The 18,046-nt window shown below is 33.5% G+C and overlaps 1 protein-coding gene across 1 annotated transcript in view; it reads left to right on the top strand.

Annotated features, from left to right (window-relative positions):
• The window catches only part of LOC126738290 (TBC1 domain family member 25), a 57,663-nt gene that overhangs the window by 15,641 nt on the left and 23,976 nt on the right, over window positions 1-18,046 (top strand). The window contains exons 8-9 of the mRNA XM_050443543.1: window positions 7,158-7,352; window positions 16,647-16,917. Of these exons, the coding sequence (XP_050299500.1) occupies window positions 7,158-7,352; window positions 16,647-16,917 (466 nt within the window). The remainder of the gene's footprint in view (window positions 1-7,157; window positions 7,353-16,646; window positions 16,918-18,046) is intronic.

Below are 18,046 nucleotides of genomic sequence, written 5' to 3'. Positions count from 1 at the left end.
TGAAATAATTGCGTGATAAATTAATAACAAATAACTGGATAATTTTAAGTAGACAGTGTCTACCTTGTCTACTCGTACGCTTCGCCACTGACATGAACCCCAAAAGCATATTCCATATCGAAGGTGTCACTCGATAATCGCGAAGTATGCAGATCTGGCGATGAAGAAATTACGACTGGTGGCAATAACCCTTAGGGCGTTGCAGCCTGATGAGACTTTTCTACATACATTCACAATAAGGTCTTCAAATTTAAGGAACTTGTCTATGGAAAGACCCAAAAACTTACTGAACGGTGGCATGGCGATGGCTTCATTATTCAAACATATATCATTTGTATTACATTTAAAATTAAGGATATTTGTTTTGGAAACATTAAATGTTAAAAAATTTGCATCACACCAGTCTTTTATTTTTAACAAATCTGCACGTATATTGGCCTCCATTTGAGAAACATCAGAGTCGTGCCAGAGGATGGTGGTATCATCGGCAAACAATGTAAATTTGCCAATTACCAGTTATTTTAGAGTTAGATCGTTCACATAAATGAGAAAAAGTAGAGGACCAAGTACTGATCCTTGCGTAACACCCATATTTATATTAAGTTCCTTAGACACGATTTGATAAGTAGGAACGAAACTACTCAAGGGCAGTTCCTCTGAAACCATAGAGCTCCAGTTTCATCAGCAGCACTCTGTGACTCACACAGTCAAATGCCTTGGACAAGTCACAGAATACCGCTGCTGCAACTTCACCAACATTCAGTCGGTTGTACAGGTGCTCTAGAAAGCTAAAGATAGCATCATTTGTGCTCATAGACTCACGAAAGCCAAACTGCTAAAGACTCAATAGGCCAAACCTATTTAAAAATGAAACCATCCTCACCTTAACGAGCCGTTTCACTCTCTTGGCTAAAGTAGGCAATAACGTTATAGGTCTAAAGTTAGAAGGACAGGCGCGATCGCCACCCTTGTAAAGAGGAATAATCATTGCTCTTTAAGCACTCTGGGAAAACTCCAGACATAAATGAAAAGTCAATTGACTCGGCTAAGACTTGCAAAGCAACAAGAGGTAAAGCAGAAAATATTCTAAGAGAAAGCCTATCCCAACCTGATGAACTCTTATTCTTAATATTAACCATTAACTGTATAAGCTCTTCCACACTTGTGGGGGCAAAAAAGAAAGATTCGGCTACTACTACATTGCTGAGATAGCTCCTGGGATCTATTTTTTTGTAAGATATTGGCTGCAAGGTTACTAGCAATATCACAGTAGAAGGAATTGAGGACATTGGAGTCTAAGGTACTTGGAATAACCAAGACATTATTTTTGCCCCTTAGCTCATTTAAAATCTTCCAAGACTCTTTTGCTCTATTGGAGGAACTATTTATTATTTGGAGGAACTTTGAAAGTAGGTCCACTTAGCCATTTTGATTGAGTTTCTGTAAATCTTGCGGAATCTGTTATAATAATTTAAAAATGTTGCATTGTTCATAGCGTATTTCCTAATGTAAAAAAGGGAGCGCATATTTTTCCCAGATACTCGTAAACCCTTAGTATACCAAGGTTTTCTATTTCGTTTTTTAATATTGACAACAGGAAAAGCAGTGTTAAAATTGTTTAAAGTCTATTTGATTAAAGCTATGCAGTGGGTTAGCAGTAAATACATTATTCCAACTTGGCATATTGCAAAGCAAAGAGAATTTGCGGAAATTAGCTCTAGTATAAAGTCTACCGCGTCTAAACTTATTCTCATTAGTTGCACTATTAAGCTTTAATAATCCCACTAATGCCTCATAGTCAGACAAACCGGCATTGATTGTTGTACACTGATTTTCGTGTTGGTTAAAATTCGTACAGAAGTAATCTATCAGTGAGGAAGAAAATGCTGAGATCCGGGTTAGCTGATCCACGTGCATCTTAAAATTAAATGAGTTTAAGGGATTAAAAAGCATTCGATTTGATCCATTAGATTTGTCTAGAAATTTTACAATAAGATCGCCAGTCAGAATCAACATCGCATTAACCGAAATTTCGCTTAAGAGGATCTCCAACTTTTCTAAAAACAAATCTAAATTACCAAATGGAGATCGATCCAATCCTAAAATATACAAATTCAACTTACTGCTAAATACAATAGAAAACTCGCACACCTTTTCAATCAATAGATGATCAAATCTGTCGATAGTAATAAACATAAACTTTAAATAAACGTTAAAAAAGCTTTCTCTAACATAATAGGAGTACCACCATGTGTATATTGCTTGCGTGAAAATTTGGAAATTAGTACATAACCAGGGATATCAATAGGCTCGTCAAACCTCAACCAGTGTTCAACAAGAATTAATACACTAGGAAAGTTAACCGATTCTAAAAATAGTTCTAATTCGCTAACTTTTGAACGCACAGATTGAATATTAAGAAATGCTGGGGCAACTTGATTATGGTGGGAGTTTCTATTAAAAAAGAAGAAGATCCAATCGCAAGGGTGTCTATAGATTGTTCTAGTTGAGGCGTAACCGAAGACCTACCTTCGATCAAGGGTGTATCGCTGATTATCTTATTATTGCTAATACCCAAAGATACTAATACTAATTTGGACGACAGAAAAGTATTTTTAACATATAAAGATAAAAGTTTGCACATAGATTTGGCAGAGTGACGGTACCTAAAATTTTGTCTGACATCGGTAATTATTTTCACAGAAAAGTTACGGTTACAGATGAAAGAATTCATAAAAATGAATTGTATTGTAATATCTGCTTTTTGAGCACTCATTAAAATGGCATTTAATGCAAACAATTACATGAGTTATCCGGCCCATTGATAGCAAGGATTCCATTTGGGAAGAAGATAGCGATGTACAAGAATTATTTTTTATTAGAGTTTAAAATTAATTAATTATAACATTCTAAATATATACAGGTGGTCCAGATCTTAACCAAGAAGTTTAACAACCACATATTTCACTTCAAAAACTAAGTCTTAGTTTGTTATATGGGGTGATTCATTAAGAATGGACAATCTCTGAACTGGAGATACTAAACAATAAAATATGGCGATTGAGCTTAACATGTCTTATACAAATGTTGCAGGTTTACGAGACACAGGGTATTTAAAGTTGGAATTTTAATTTGAAATTTCTTAATAATTTTGTGATACTGCTTAATATCTCCAGTTCAGAAATTGCCCATTCTTAATGAATCACCCTGTATGTAGGAACGAATGTCTTTCGGCATACTTGGACTAATTCCTTACCATTTGTAAGCCTCGTCTAATATCTTCATTTTCTTTGTTTGTTTTTGACGTTGATATGACAGTATCTGCTAACTAACAATTATGGCACATATGACTTTTTTATGTCGTTAACTTTATACATATTAAACGCGCAATATGATATGATCAATTTACTGTAAAAAAAAATTGGTGTTTATCTTATTGAAAAAAAAACAATTCTGTATTATTTAGATAAGTTATTAAGCGCCTTGAATATATTTTAATAAGACTATTTAGAGGTAAACAACCAAAACTTAATAGAAAATAAAGGAAATTGCACAAAAAAATAATAGTAATATAAAGGAGTAAATAGTTGTATTAACATTATTCAAGAATAATATAGCACTTAGCAGGTTCTATAAAAATGCTATTTTTTCCAACTAAATTTAAACTAAAAGTTGAATTTAAAAGTTAAGACAAAAACAAAAAAAAACTAACATGGTAGAAAAAAAGCGACTTGTTAGAACGGCCATAAAACAGATTTCGTTTAATAATTATAAAGTCTGAATTAGTTAAAGCCTTTAATTAACAGTGGCTTTTAATTGTGTTAGATAGCTTTAGTTAAAAAAGTTTGTACAACCAGTCAAAATTTACGTTTACCGTTATTATATTATTCAAGCGGGATGTTTTTATTCATTTCAGAAAGTATGATTTCTTGGGTGCATAGAATTTTAAATCTGGTCATACAAGAATCAACATCTATAGAAAATTACCTACGTGGTACATATAATTCTGCTAAAACGCCCAGCAATAAGTTAGCCTCAGACAGAAAAACATTATTAAAAGAATGTTGTAACAATCAAAATTTGGAAATGTCTGTAGTATTTATAAATAATGATGACACGAATAATCCAATAGATGATATTGATTTTAATATTCCTTTATTTGCTGAACAAGAAATTGATGGCGATCTAGATCTGAAACCTATTACGAGTGGTGTCTGTTCTACCAATAATATACACAGAGTTTAGAGGGAATAATGATGACCAGACCCAGGATCAAGAAACTCTAAATGATGAAGTTCAAGAAGTTACTAAGGCCCAATGGAAAGATATGACTGGAGGGCGACAAAAGCTGATAAAAATGAATTGAAAGAATTGTTTAGAATGAAAGGCAAAGTTTATGTAGGATTTTCTCGGGACAAAAACACACATTTTAAAGATAATGTTCCACGTGCAGAAAGAAAACTGGGGGAGCCATGCTTACCACAGATATGCTTAAAATATAAGAAAAGGTTCTGCAATACTTGCGATCAACGGAAGGTTTTTGTAGCTGGACGTGTAAGTCCTCAATCAACATCTAGAAAAACCAAAGAAAATGAAGATATTGGACGAGGCTTACAAGCACCATAATGGTAAGGAATCACCATTGGTTTAGGAATATTTACAAACGAATGCTGGGTAAAAGATAATAAGTTTAACGTGAACCACTCGAAATAGGAACAAAGGAAGTGAGTAATTGATTCATTAACTGGTTGTTTGACAAAACTCTTAAACATCCGTATTACTTTATGCCAAAGAGGATACTAACAAATTATATTTAGAGCAGCAATGTTTTGTTAAAGTTAGCACAAAACTTTTTAGTAATTACATTTACTTATATTAAGAAATAAATTGTTGCAAATACACCCCTCATTAAATTCATAAATTAATAAATTTTGATCATTAAGAGAAATAACTGTTTGTTTAAAAAATTGCCAATATGGGTTGAATCTGCTGAGTAATGTTTAAAATCAGGAAACTGGTGAACCAATTAATTGGTTATATAGATATGACTCGAAAATCTGAAAAACTAAAGCTTGCTCTGGAAAATACAATGGTCTATTGACTATTCTATTAAATGCCTTAGAGAACGGTTAAATGTTCGTAATGTACGTGTTAATGGTTTATTTTTTATCTAATTCAATAGCTTTAGGAGAATTTACTATTGTTTTTTATTAAACTTTATATTATCAAATCCACTGCTTTAATTTAAAAGCAGATAAAACCATATTTATGCCACTGTAGCACGATGCACTCACAACGGTATGTTCTTGCGCATCCGCCCGGCCATCGCGTGACGTAATGCGGCAGACAAGGTTCTCAGGCGCGATGAATAATTAGATGGTATATTTGATATTTCTGCGATTTTTTGAAGGATACTAGATATTTTTCGTACATAATAATTAGTATTTAATAGTTATTAAATTAATTAATATTATTAATTAGTAGGTACACATTATTTATTGTTTGCCAATTATACAAGTTCAAAAGCCTTGTGCTTTTATATTAATGAGAAATAAGTATATACCACAGATATATTTAGTTTATTGTTTTAGTTGAATTAATAACAGGGAAAGCAGGTCAAAATTTTTGCCTTTATTTTAGTAGCCTTTATTTAATGTTGGCACGGAATTGTACTTTAAATGGTGTGCATTTTTGGGAGTGTAATTTAATAGCTTTTCTCTCAGAGGTATTTCAAAGCAGTCTTCTTTAAAATGGACTGAACATATTCGTGCTAAAATGTTAAATTAAATATTAATTTAAGGGTATACAGTGCGTCCCAAAAGTTATGTCTCAATTCATTTAAAATTCAGGGGTGTGTACGAAAAAAAAAACGCTCGGACACGTCGATTTTTGTTTTTGGTTGCGCATTATTTGCAATAAAAACTTTGTATACAGGGTGTCTCATGTAGCCGTGGTCAATACCAACTTTCTTATTTTAAATAGAACACCCTGTATGTAATAAAATGTTTGGATTCTACACAAAATTATAAACATTTTGGTGTATCACATGCCCTAGTTTTATTTACCTGTTTTTAAATACAGGGTGTGCTTAGAAACACTTTTTATAATTTTAGGAGACTCTACAACCAATACCATTAAAGATAGAGAAAAACGGCTTTTACTTTCCTATCTTAACTTTTTAATACCCATCTTTTGAGATACATGCCAAATATGACACCTCTCAATATTTTTGACAGATTTTTCTGACAAGTTTCATATTTGACATGTATCTCAAAAGATAGGTATTAAAAAGTTAAGATGGAAAAGAGAAATCCGTTTTTCTCTATTTTTAAGGGTATTGGTTTTAGAGCTTCTTAAAGTCAAAAAGTGTTTTTTTCAACACCCTGTATTTAAAAACAGTTGAATACAACTAGCCACGGCACAACTAGACATTTTGATAAAAAAAACAACTTAATAAAATAATGCTTATCTAATTTTAAATTCACTTCTAATATAAATAAATAATAATACACAATAACCACGTAACACGTAAATAAATAAAACTCGCCAGCTTCCAAAAATTTCAGAAAAACTATACAAACACGCCATAAAATGAACCGAGAAAGTGATAGGAATTGGACGGTAATCAGACGCTGCTTGCCAGACTACGTCATTGCGCGAAATGAACCAATTGGTGTCAAACGAGGAACATACCGTTGTGAGTGTATCGTGCACTGTAGTATTGCTTCTGAGAGGACTACCAATATTTTTAGCAGATATAAATTTTGGGATTACAAGTGGGAATCTTTTCTCTTCAATGGTACTATTATTAAAAAAAGAACAACAGGATTTGCATCTGCAGATTTGACTTGTTTATAATTAAGGAACAGTGGAATGCAAATTGACTCTGATTTACGTCAAAACCAATTAAGTTACATAAATGCGATCATGAAGAGTCTGCCTTGACGCACTTGTGCAGTCACATCTTAATTATAGAATATGTTTTGCATAAATAATTTTATAAAGTTTTTTTCCTCTTCTGTAAAAAGCCTTGCCTTACACTTGCAGGTATTGTCATATAGTCGTAGTTTTATAATTTTTTAATAGCTTCCTATCCGATTTACAATTAAAACCCTTTAATTTACTGGACTATAATGAAATTGTTATTGTTGTTGTAGGCTGACGATTTGCTCTTCTGCTATCGGTGGCTTTTATTGGAAATGAAGCGGGAGTTCGCCTTCAATGACTCCTTGAGGATGTTGGAGGTTTTATGGGCTTCCTTGCCGGCAGATTATCCGGATAAGGAACTGAAACTGTACGACACGTTGTTTCATCCGGTTGCTGCGTGTGGAACGCCTCCTATAAGTCCATTGGTACGATTTGAATATTTACTAGCTTCATTAATATAGAGTCATATTAACTTAGATTATTAATAAATAGCTAAAATCCGATATAAAAGGGTCAAGATCAAACGCACTACAGGTCGTAAATCATTCTTGTTATTGGTGAGAAGAAACCGCAAACTGCATGATGAAAGGGAACACGAATTTCCCAAAATAAATGCAATTTTACATAACATCTTATCCTTAATTCTGGATAAAATAATGTGGCGTTAACTTTACAGTGTTACTATTTTGCCAAGAGTTTGCAGACGGTAGCTCAGAATTATTGGAGGCTTGGGATTGTTCGAAGGTTCACTTATGACTGGCTATTAAAGAATATAATCTTGATTATAACTATTAAATAAGAGGGCGCCACTTAGTTTTTTTTTTATAAATGAAAGAAAACTAAGAAAAACACTTGGTATATAGGTTTCAATCAACAATTAAATGACCCTGGATAAAGTAGATTTAAAGAGGCAAAAGAAAATATCTTAACAATACAACCAAATTATATTTACATCAAAGATATGTACACACCTCATCTTCTAATCTGTTAAATATTAATAATTTATTATGAATTAAAATATGAATAATGTTGATATGATTAAAATAAGTTTGACAAAAGTAACATTTAAATTATGATTAAGCTACTAGGTAGATTTCAGCACTTGAAAAATAAATTGCAATTATTAAAGTTTTTAGTAAATATTTGTATTACGCAGGGGAAAGTTCATGAACCTTTTTACCTAAGGCATGTCAGCCTTAACCGTGTTATATCTACTTAATTACCAAAAAGGGTACTGAAAAATACTGAACAAAAAATAACTAATATTATAGATAAGAAATTGACATATTAAATTATGACATTAATTAAATATTTGTAAGGTTAAATTTAAATAAAAGGTATATTAATAAAAATTTAAATAAATGAGATAAATCTATGGTTAGTAATATTTAAATAAATGGAATGAACTGGCCTGTATATTCCTCCAAGAAATGAACGGTTAACCTTCAAAATCGAGGATGTGAATGTATGCCATTTGTAGGTTAGCTATCCGGACTGGGAATATCTAATACTAGCTCTAGTTCTGGCTCCAGCTCCACCGCTTTCAGCAATTTCCCGGGGAAATCAAAATCCTGCAGCCATCAACAATTGAAGAAGAACAAAGAGGAAAACGGAAAAGTAAAACCCTAAAACAACGGTTGCCATTGTATTCACTGTCGATAAAAATTAATGGCGTTCAAAATGTGACACACTCACCTTGCTTCATTATCTATCCATCAAAATCTCGGGCATCCTGCACCAGAATTATGAAATAAACAGTTCCCTAAAGGAACAAGATTAAGGACTATAAATTACAAACCATATTGGCCACTTCCTGCTTCACAGACTTCGGAAATAAAAAACTGGCCTTTTACGTGCGCTTCTACATGCGACACGGGAACAAGTCCTCGAAAAATGGATGCAGTACCGACTAAATAAGTTACGACCCCACCTCTCGCCTGAGCTGTCAATGTCAATCCAATCAGAGAAAACATCAATCAAGACCAACCAGAAGAGTGACGGACCGTCAACAGAAAGCATGAATAATTAAACCAGGAGAGTGATGCGTTACAGTAGTAATGTGTCATTGACAGTGTGAATTTAAAGAAATATCGATAAAAGAAGTTGACTGAAATTATTAATATAATTATTGAAATTAATGAAATATCAATGGAGCGTTAGTGAAAATAAGAGCAGAAAAATAAAACGCTACAATAATCCTGCATAATACTGTATTGTTTTGTCGCTCATATTACTTTTTGATTTTTATGTTTGTCAAATTTATTTACTTTTGCTGCTAGTGTGCTAATTAAAGCTTTTTGTTTCCTGCTTCTGACGCGACGACTGTATAATCTTGAATGTTATTTTAACGTTTTCCGTACGTTGCACATTCTTATTTTGTACGAGTTAAATGGATCAATAATTCAAATTCTTTTTTTTTTTTAACTTAGGACTGATCTTAGCCTAGTCTAGCATATATGAGCCTAAATCAGAAAGTTCTTGAGCTACAAAAATTCTTCATCTAATATATTGATTCTTAGGAATTGCTCTAATTTTGAGTGAAAACCTTATTAAAATATCTGGAATTATTTTGAGTTATCATGGAAAGTGTCTTTCTAAGGAAGGTCTATACAGTTTCCTAAGAAAATATTAAAATTCCTGCAGAACTTTTAGAGTTATAATCAAAAAGGATATCTATTATGTTAAGATTTCATTCTTAAAATTTCATTTTTAGCCTAGCCTAGGTCTACCTCTTGTAAACTTTCACATAACTCAAAAAGTATTGACTTATAAAAATTTTTCATATATGAAAACATGCCTCAACTTTAAATGCAAAACTAATTAAAATGCATGGAATAGAGGCCATTTTAAACTTCTCCCAGGCACCTAAAGTTATTTTTCATATTCCAGACTAGACATTTTTTTTTGCATTAGAGTCTAAGCATTTGCAATATCTTACTGATATTTGCAGTCTTTATTTTGTGTCTTTTTTTAAATCATTTTTAATGTCTAATAGGTATTTCAAATAATTTCCACGTAGCTATAGCAAAGATGTGCTTCTGCTTTTAGACCTTTAATCGGCTAGTTATTTGATATGTAAACACTAGGGTTACTTTAACCCTAAATAAAACAATAAATCTTTAAAACAAAGGACAATAATTTATTATTAAACTTATACAAAATAACTTGACGCTACAATTATACGGTGCCCGCGAAGACTGATGCAACGGTGCCAGAACGCGCGACCCATTCCCGTGTTCCCCTCGCCTCAAGCACAGATTTGCTGAGCTTGCAAAGAACCAAAATCAAGTCGATGATCTCATCATCAGGCTTATCCGCTTACACGGCCATCCTGTTCTTAGAGCGTCCTCGTTCAAGCAATAAGTTTGCATCAATCAACATCTGAAATCGTAAAAATTCAGCAACAGATTAACTGTCAAGACTAAAGCACAACAATTATTTTATTATCATCTTTGTTTTATAAATCAAGGGAGGGTAACACACAATAGTAGGCATAGTGAAAATTCCACTATTCTTACTCAGCAACATCTTATACTGGACATAGTAGGATCGCTACTATCCACTTTTAAACCCAATAAGGTTCTGCCACATTGCTCAGGCATAGTGAGATCGTCTCTACTACCCTTTATCTAACCAAGATGGGATCGCCATCTTAACACTAGGCATAATGGGATTGCCACTATCCTCTCATCATAAAATACCTATTTTATGATATTGTTCTAGACAACATTTTAAAATATAGTAATCATATCATATTTTCCAAACAATCAAATTCAAAACTTGTTTCAGCAAAACAAATTATCAATGCACTGTAAAATAGTAAACAAATAATTACTACTCACATTTTATTTATTCTCCCAAAGAAGGCCACCGCCTAAGCTGTTCATGAGCAGCTACTGTTGTCTTACACCCTTGTTTAGACAAAACATATCTCTCATTAGGCAGAATATTCCGTACAACATAAGGCCCTTTATATTTCTGTTTTAATTTTCCTCCACCAGCCAACTGAGAGTCTTCAATAGCCACCTGATCGCCAACATTAAACAACTTCACTTTCATTTTTAGGCTCTAATTGTTCTTTAACTTGGCATGCATCTTGTTAATGTCCTCGACGGCCGCACTTAAAACAACTTCCCCTGAATTGTTTATTTGTTGTTTCAAACCGTCGATCTGGCTTTCTGCTGACATCAACAGAATCGAAATTTCTGGGAATTTTTAATGAGCCAGGTCGTCGTGCATCAAACTCGCTAAATAATTTTAGCAATTCCCGTTCATTTTGTGGATTTTGGATGTGCAATGCAGAACGTGCCTCTCCATGATCCATCCCAAATTCCACCATACTAAGAATTTTGAACCATGAAAGATTTTCATGAAAACGGCTGACATGGCGCAATTTTTGAATGCCATACTCGCTAAGTGAATCACACTCTCGGCTGCGAAGCGTCGCGGCTTTAAATGCACGTGCACCTGGAGTTTCTCGATCTGGAAACGCAATTGTCAAATCTGCACAAAAGGTTGCCCAGCTGCGAGAAAGTGGCCGCCAATCACAACAATAGCGGTAGGCACGATTTTTCAAAGCTTCACTCGCCTTAGAAATCATGAGGTAATCACTTATATTGAGTTCTTCTTTTTGTTTGCTTGCGTCATCCAACCATTCTTCGATAGAGTAAGCACTTTTATCCGGATCATAACTGGTGAGCTTAAATGAGGTCACAGACCCTGCGTTCATAATTCCCAGCACAGGCGCATGAGAAAAATCCACGCCCGAGGTACTGGGCGTTGGCGTTGAACACGTCAACATTTGTGTAGGCATCTTTGATTGGCGAGATAATTCAGCCAACTGCTTTTGCTGAGCAGCCACTAAATTCACCAAAGTTTCTTGCCAATCTACTTTTTGGCGTTTTTGAGGTGGAAGTTCACCATCCCGATCCACTTCACCCACTACACTGTTAACGGACTCGATACTTCCGCGACGCGAACTGTTTTCTTCAGCCATTGTTCTTGGTATAAATGAAAAAAAAACACAAAAGAAGTTTATCTTGATACAAAATTACACCGCACGTAGTGTATCCCACTTCTGATGTAAACACTAGGGTTACTTTAACCCTAAATAAAACAATAAATCTTCAAAACAAAGGACAATAATTTATTATTAAACTTATACAAAATAACTTGACGCTACAGTTATACGGTGCCCACGAAGACTGATGCAACGGTGCCAGAACGCGCGACCCATTCCCGTGTTCCCCTCGCCTCAAGCTCAGCTTTGCTGAGCTTGCAAAGAACCAAAATCAAGTCGATGATCTCATCATCAGGCTTATACACAGGCATTTCCGCTTACAGATATAAATAAGTTATTTAGTTATTTATCTTAGTGACAGTGGCAAGTGATGCAAAGTACTATTGTGGTTAATTACAACTAATCGTAAGTGCAACATCTTTTATATTTTCAACAAAATAGTCGGTATTCCCGACGCTATTTGTATCACCATTTTTCGATTTATGAGATGTTGGAGTGTCCGTATTGCGATAGTAACCGCTGCGTATTTTTGATTTATACCTGTACACAATGCACTGTGGTGTTAAGTTAAGGTATACTATAAAAAATGAAACCGCGTTTGCAGTACTAGAATGTATACACAATTGAGGCAAACAGATTTAAAAATAGGAAGTTCATTTTTTACAGTTTTAAGATCGTCATAAATAAAAGGAAAGCTTTAGGGCGAGTCGGAGACATCCAAATGCCTGGAATATTAATAAAATTTACTTTACTTAGAACCATTTGGGTGTAATTTATAAAGCTTTAGAGCAATCGGGAAACATCTAAATGCCTGGAATAAAATTAAAACTTACTTTACTTAGAGGCATTTGGGAGGAATTTATAGAGATTTAGAGCAAACATCGAAATGCCTGGAATAAAGTAAAATTTGATTTTACTTAGAAGAACTTGGGAGTAATTTATGGAGAGTTCGGAAATATCCAAATACCGCGAATAATAATAAAATTTACTTTACTTACTAGGCATTTAGGAGTAATTCGGACCTAGAATAAGATTAAAAGAGAGAAAAACAGTCGCACATAAACTTTCCAAATTTTTAATCTCTCTTGCACATATACAATTTTAAATGTTTCTCGCCAAAATCACTTATACCGTGCATCCCAAAAGTTATGTCTAAATTCATTTAAAATTCAGGGGTGTGTTCGAAAAAAAAACGCTCGGACCCGTCGATTTTTATTTCAAGTTGCGCATTTTTGTACGTGACGTTTGTATATACAGGGTTACTCAAAAATAAATTACGACCATCAACTTCATTTTTTCAAATGAAAGCACCTTTTTTTATTTCATCTTTGAATTTCGTGTGGAATTCTACGTATGTTTCATGCATCATGTCCTGTACCTAAAGTCTTATCGAAAAAAAGACGACCAAACATTATTATTGAAGTTCACCTTACGAGTCACTTTATCTCTGAGAATTTTTATACAGAGCAAAATTCCATTCATTCGTGTTTTTTTATTGTTGGCTGGTGACCATGTATTTTCATAGAAACTGTATGACAGTTGTACGCCAAACAGATATTGTCAAGTGTGAAGTGTACGACCAAAGTTGCGGTTTTCACAATGGTAAAGTTAACGGAACGAGAAAAAATAAAAATTCTGTGCACGGTTGGGTTTGGTGATAGAACACGTACTCAAAGAGAAGCTGCTCAATTATTCAATGAAATCCATCATAATCGTCCTCCGATATGTCAAAAAGTGGCAAGTAGAATAGAGGCTAAATTTAGAGAATTCGGCCATATTAGAGATCTGCCGAAATCTGATCGTCCTGCTCGAGATAAAAATGAACAACTTGACGTTTTGCTTTCTTTGGAAGAAAATCCATGCACTCCTCTGTCGCAGATTAGGGCAAATTTACACATTTGAATTAGTTCCAGCATTACTAGCTTTATTTCCAAATCCATTGGACCCAGACTATCCTGACGAAGAACTAATTTTCCAGCAAGATGGCGCTCCTCCGCACTATGCTGCCACTGTGCGTACATTTTTGGGTGAAACCTTTCCCAATCGGTGGATAGGAAGGAGAGGACCCATCGAATGGCCTGCTAGGTCGCCTGATCTAACACCAATGGACTTTTTTTTGTGGGGATACCTTAAAGTCGAAGGTATTTGTTAATAGGCCAAATAATCTAGACGACTTGAAAGAGAGAATTCGCAGAGAAGTGCGCGCCATAACTCATTGTCAAGCCGTGAATGGCAACCATTTTAAACATTTAACTTAATGTTACATGAATCGTCTTTTTTTCTCGATAACTGTTGACTTTAGGTATAGGACATGATGCATGAAACATACGTAGAATTCCACGCGAAATTCAAAAATGAAATTAAAAAAAGGTGCTTTCATTTGAAAAAATGAAGTTTATGGTCGTAATTTATTTTTGAGTAACCCTGTATATACAAACGTTTGTACAACGTTGTTTTAAAACGATACAAACATTTGAAAAAATGAAGTTTATGGTCGTAATTTATTTTTGAGTAACCCTGTATATACAAACGTCACGTACAAAAATGCGCAACTTGAAATAAAAATCGACGGGTCCGAGCGTTTTTTTTTTCGAACACACCTCTGAATTTTAAATGATTTTAGACATAACTTTTGGGATGCACTGTATAGTACCGGTGTATCCATTTTGAACAAAAAAAACATATACATAAAATATTTTAAGTCCGGACCTTAGCAAGTGATGGAAGCATTGACAAAGAAAAGCATTGAAAGTCTGAATATTAGTCCCGTAAAGATTCTTACAAGGGGATATATTGTTTATAAATAAATAGAAGCAGGATCATGATAAAACTGTTCTGGGGAGCTTGGAGTGTGCAAAACCGACTTTCCTTTATTCTACATTCGAATACTCTACAGTAAGTGCAGTAGAAATAATAAAGCTTGCGATTTATTCTATGATTCTAAATAACATTTTTCAAAAAACTCTACTTTACAAGATGACTAAAGGTATCCTGCCTGCTACAATAACGAGATTATTAATCTAATAAAACGGAAAGAAAGAGCACCCAAAAATTACCTTAAAACATAAAATTTAATCAATAGGTCATATAAAAATTATGTTCAATCAACAGAATTTACCATGTAAAGACAGCACCAAGTTTTAATTTTTTGTACAAGCAAAAAAAGGGTTTTCTAGTATTCTGGTCGATAAAATGGTCGAAAAGAACACTCAACATTTCAAGAGATTAGAAATACATTTGCTAGTTTATTTTAAAGTGTCTTTACAGAATTAAAACCTGCACATACACCAGATCTTAAAATGGAGTCAATTTTATAATTACGTTCGCTCCTTTCTATGATATATACTTTTACCATTGTGATAGTCCTAAAATATTTTTTATGTTGACGACACTCAACTATATGTATCTTTCAACTCCAGATCAGTCACTAAATGCAGATGTGACTGATCAGATCAATAGTGACTTGGACATTATATTAAAATCATCAGAAAAGTACTTACTCAAAATAGATCCTGACAAATCTTTTGCAATCAAACTTCTAGAATCTTCAATTTTCCTACAAATAGTAAGCTATAAATCTATTCGCATAGACACTGTTTGTAACAGAAACTAAGGTCATACTTTACGACGTATTAGTGCTCTCCCATTTTAATTTTACTGATTATTTATATACAACATTTTTAGACAGCCTAGATATAATAATCCCAAAAAAAAACTTCCTCAATTCTTGTCAGTGGTTAATATGATTAACCGACGTACTTTGCATTCAGTCGTATTTTTTTATACAATTAGACAATATAAAAGTACTTCATACCTATACAGAAGATAAAATGTAGAACAGATGTACATAATGTAAAAATTCGTGGTGCAGTACTCGTTCACAGAATTGAGTCATTCAAAAAATAATTTGGTTATCAAATAGCTTAATCATTTAAATACATATAAAGTCATTGACTTCGCTCTATTGTACCTTTTTTCAAGAAGACAATTAAAGAAATATGGTTCCTAAACTGCTAACAAATTTAAATTCCTCGATCGGTCGTTTCTATCGACATTCAATTATAGTCTATCGACATTACAATAAATGTATATTTTCTTAACTTTCGTTTAAAAAGTATCAATAAAAAGGAAGTTTATTAGGTATTTGGCATTTAAACAGGATGTTTCGGATGTTCAGGATGTTTGAATTTTATTTTAAAGAGATTCAATAGAAACTTCTTCGCTGACACTGGATAATTATCGGGAATTATTTAAAGGAAAGATACCTCATAAAATATGTTGAAAATTTAACAGTATATCCATTTCCTAATATTTCCATCAAAATATACTGAAAAATTAGTGACGTATTCGCTGTCTTTGAGAGGCTAAAAAAAGTACCTCAACTGCTGGCACGACTGTGGTTAAATGGCATTTTAAAGTCATGTTTGACATCAACGAAGTGTTTCAAGCTTCAGCAACCATTTTTTTTTTACTCAAGACATTCAATCTAATTTCCCTTGCCTTCTAGGATCTGATATTCTGCATTCAGGATCTAAGGATCAGTGTACAACAGTACATTGTTTACCTAATTTAATTTGAGAAAGGACCCTAACTTTTACAAATTATATAAAATATGTAGCTGTTTTTTTATATATGCTGACTAAGAAAAAAAATTATTAAATTAATTTTTTTTTTAAATTATTAAATTATTTTTTTTTAGGTGAAAACACCAAGAGAAAGCGCCTATACGAAAGTATGCGCCCTACGTCGTCAAAGTTCCTCGATATCGCTCAGTAATTACGCCGGCAGTGGTAAAAAAACGGTGTCGGTAAAACGGCAAAATCACAGTTTGGACGAGACGATCAGCAGAAGTAGGAACAGCGCCGCGATGGAGATTCGACTCAACAAAAACCAGAGTCTCGACGACGCGGCTCTCACCAGAAATAAACAGCAGAAAAGTAACGATTCCAGTCCAAAATCGCCTAGGCACGGTAAGAATTTGTTTATCAAAATTTTGAAAAATTTTGTAACGATTTGGCTGATCTTAGTATCATATGAAAGATGATGAGTTTCTTGACTAAAAAGGTCTTTACAAGTTTCATTGTAACTATAACCGTTGATTGAATATTTGGGAAGATACGCAATCCTGTGTTAAAAAGTGTACCCGGTCGACTATCGGATTGCCGTTCAGTTTCGTGCACCGTGTGGTGCTGCCCCGAAGCGTCCAATCTAGGAACAATTTATTTTAGCTGCGTGGACTTGGCTTTTGGCTTCTTTGAGTCAGGTTTTCAACGACGCTGGAATCTCCGGTTACGCGGCCGTGTTTGATATTTTTTTAAGATATGGGATGATGCTGCCAACTATGTTTTTATTATTTTTTTTGAACATACAACACGGTGTCATTTATGTGGTGGTCAAGTGATAAGTGATATACTTAAGGGTGGAGGCATATTGAAATTTCTTAAAAGTTAAATTTTATAAACAAATAATTACTTACCAAAATATGTTTTTGAGACAAAAATTAATACAAAAATATATATAAAAAGCTATTTTTACAAAATTACCAACAAAGTTTAATACAAGTTATAATTCCAACAAACATTGTTTCCTTCATTTTGTGTTCAAGAGGGTCAAGTTTTTAAATAAAAAGCCCGTTGCACTTAATTAACTAAAAACTAATATACAAAAAATATGTGGAACAAATTTTAAGATATAAGTAGGTTTCACGTAAATATTATAAAGAATAATTGAAATAATTCATAAGACTTAATACTGATCATAATATAACTTCTTGATCAATAATTTTTTGTAAAAAGTAACCCATTTTGTCATGTGATTCCATATCTGAAAAATGTGCAGCGTAGTGACATCTGTAAAGTAAGGGGTTGTGAGTGAGGATGTTAATAGAAATTGAAAATAGGCCACATTTTAAGTTTTAAGCGACACAGGAAAATTCTCAATTACCAGTTGTTACAACTATACTTAAAACTATAAAAAGATACCTAGTAACAAAAAAAAAACATTTTGTTTAAAGACCCCGCATCACGGTTATACAGGACGTCAATAGAGGTGGAATAATTAGAGGAAAGTTGAGCAATATAGTGTCCTTTTATAATAAAA

The sequence above is a fragment of the Anthonomus grandis genome, chromosome 7, assembly GCF_022605725.1.
Source record: "Anthonomus grandis grandis chromosome 7, icAntGran1.3, whole genome shotgun sequence".
Lineage (NCBI taxonomy): Eukaryota > Metazoa > Arthropoda > Insecta > Coleoptera > Curculionidae > Anthonomus > Anthonomus grandis.
Note: the sequence above shows the minus strand (reverse complement) of the source record. Positions and strands in the feature narration are given on the sequence as shown.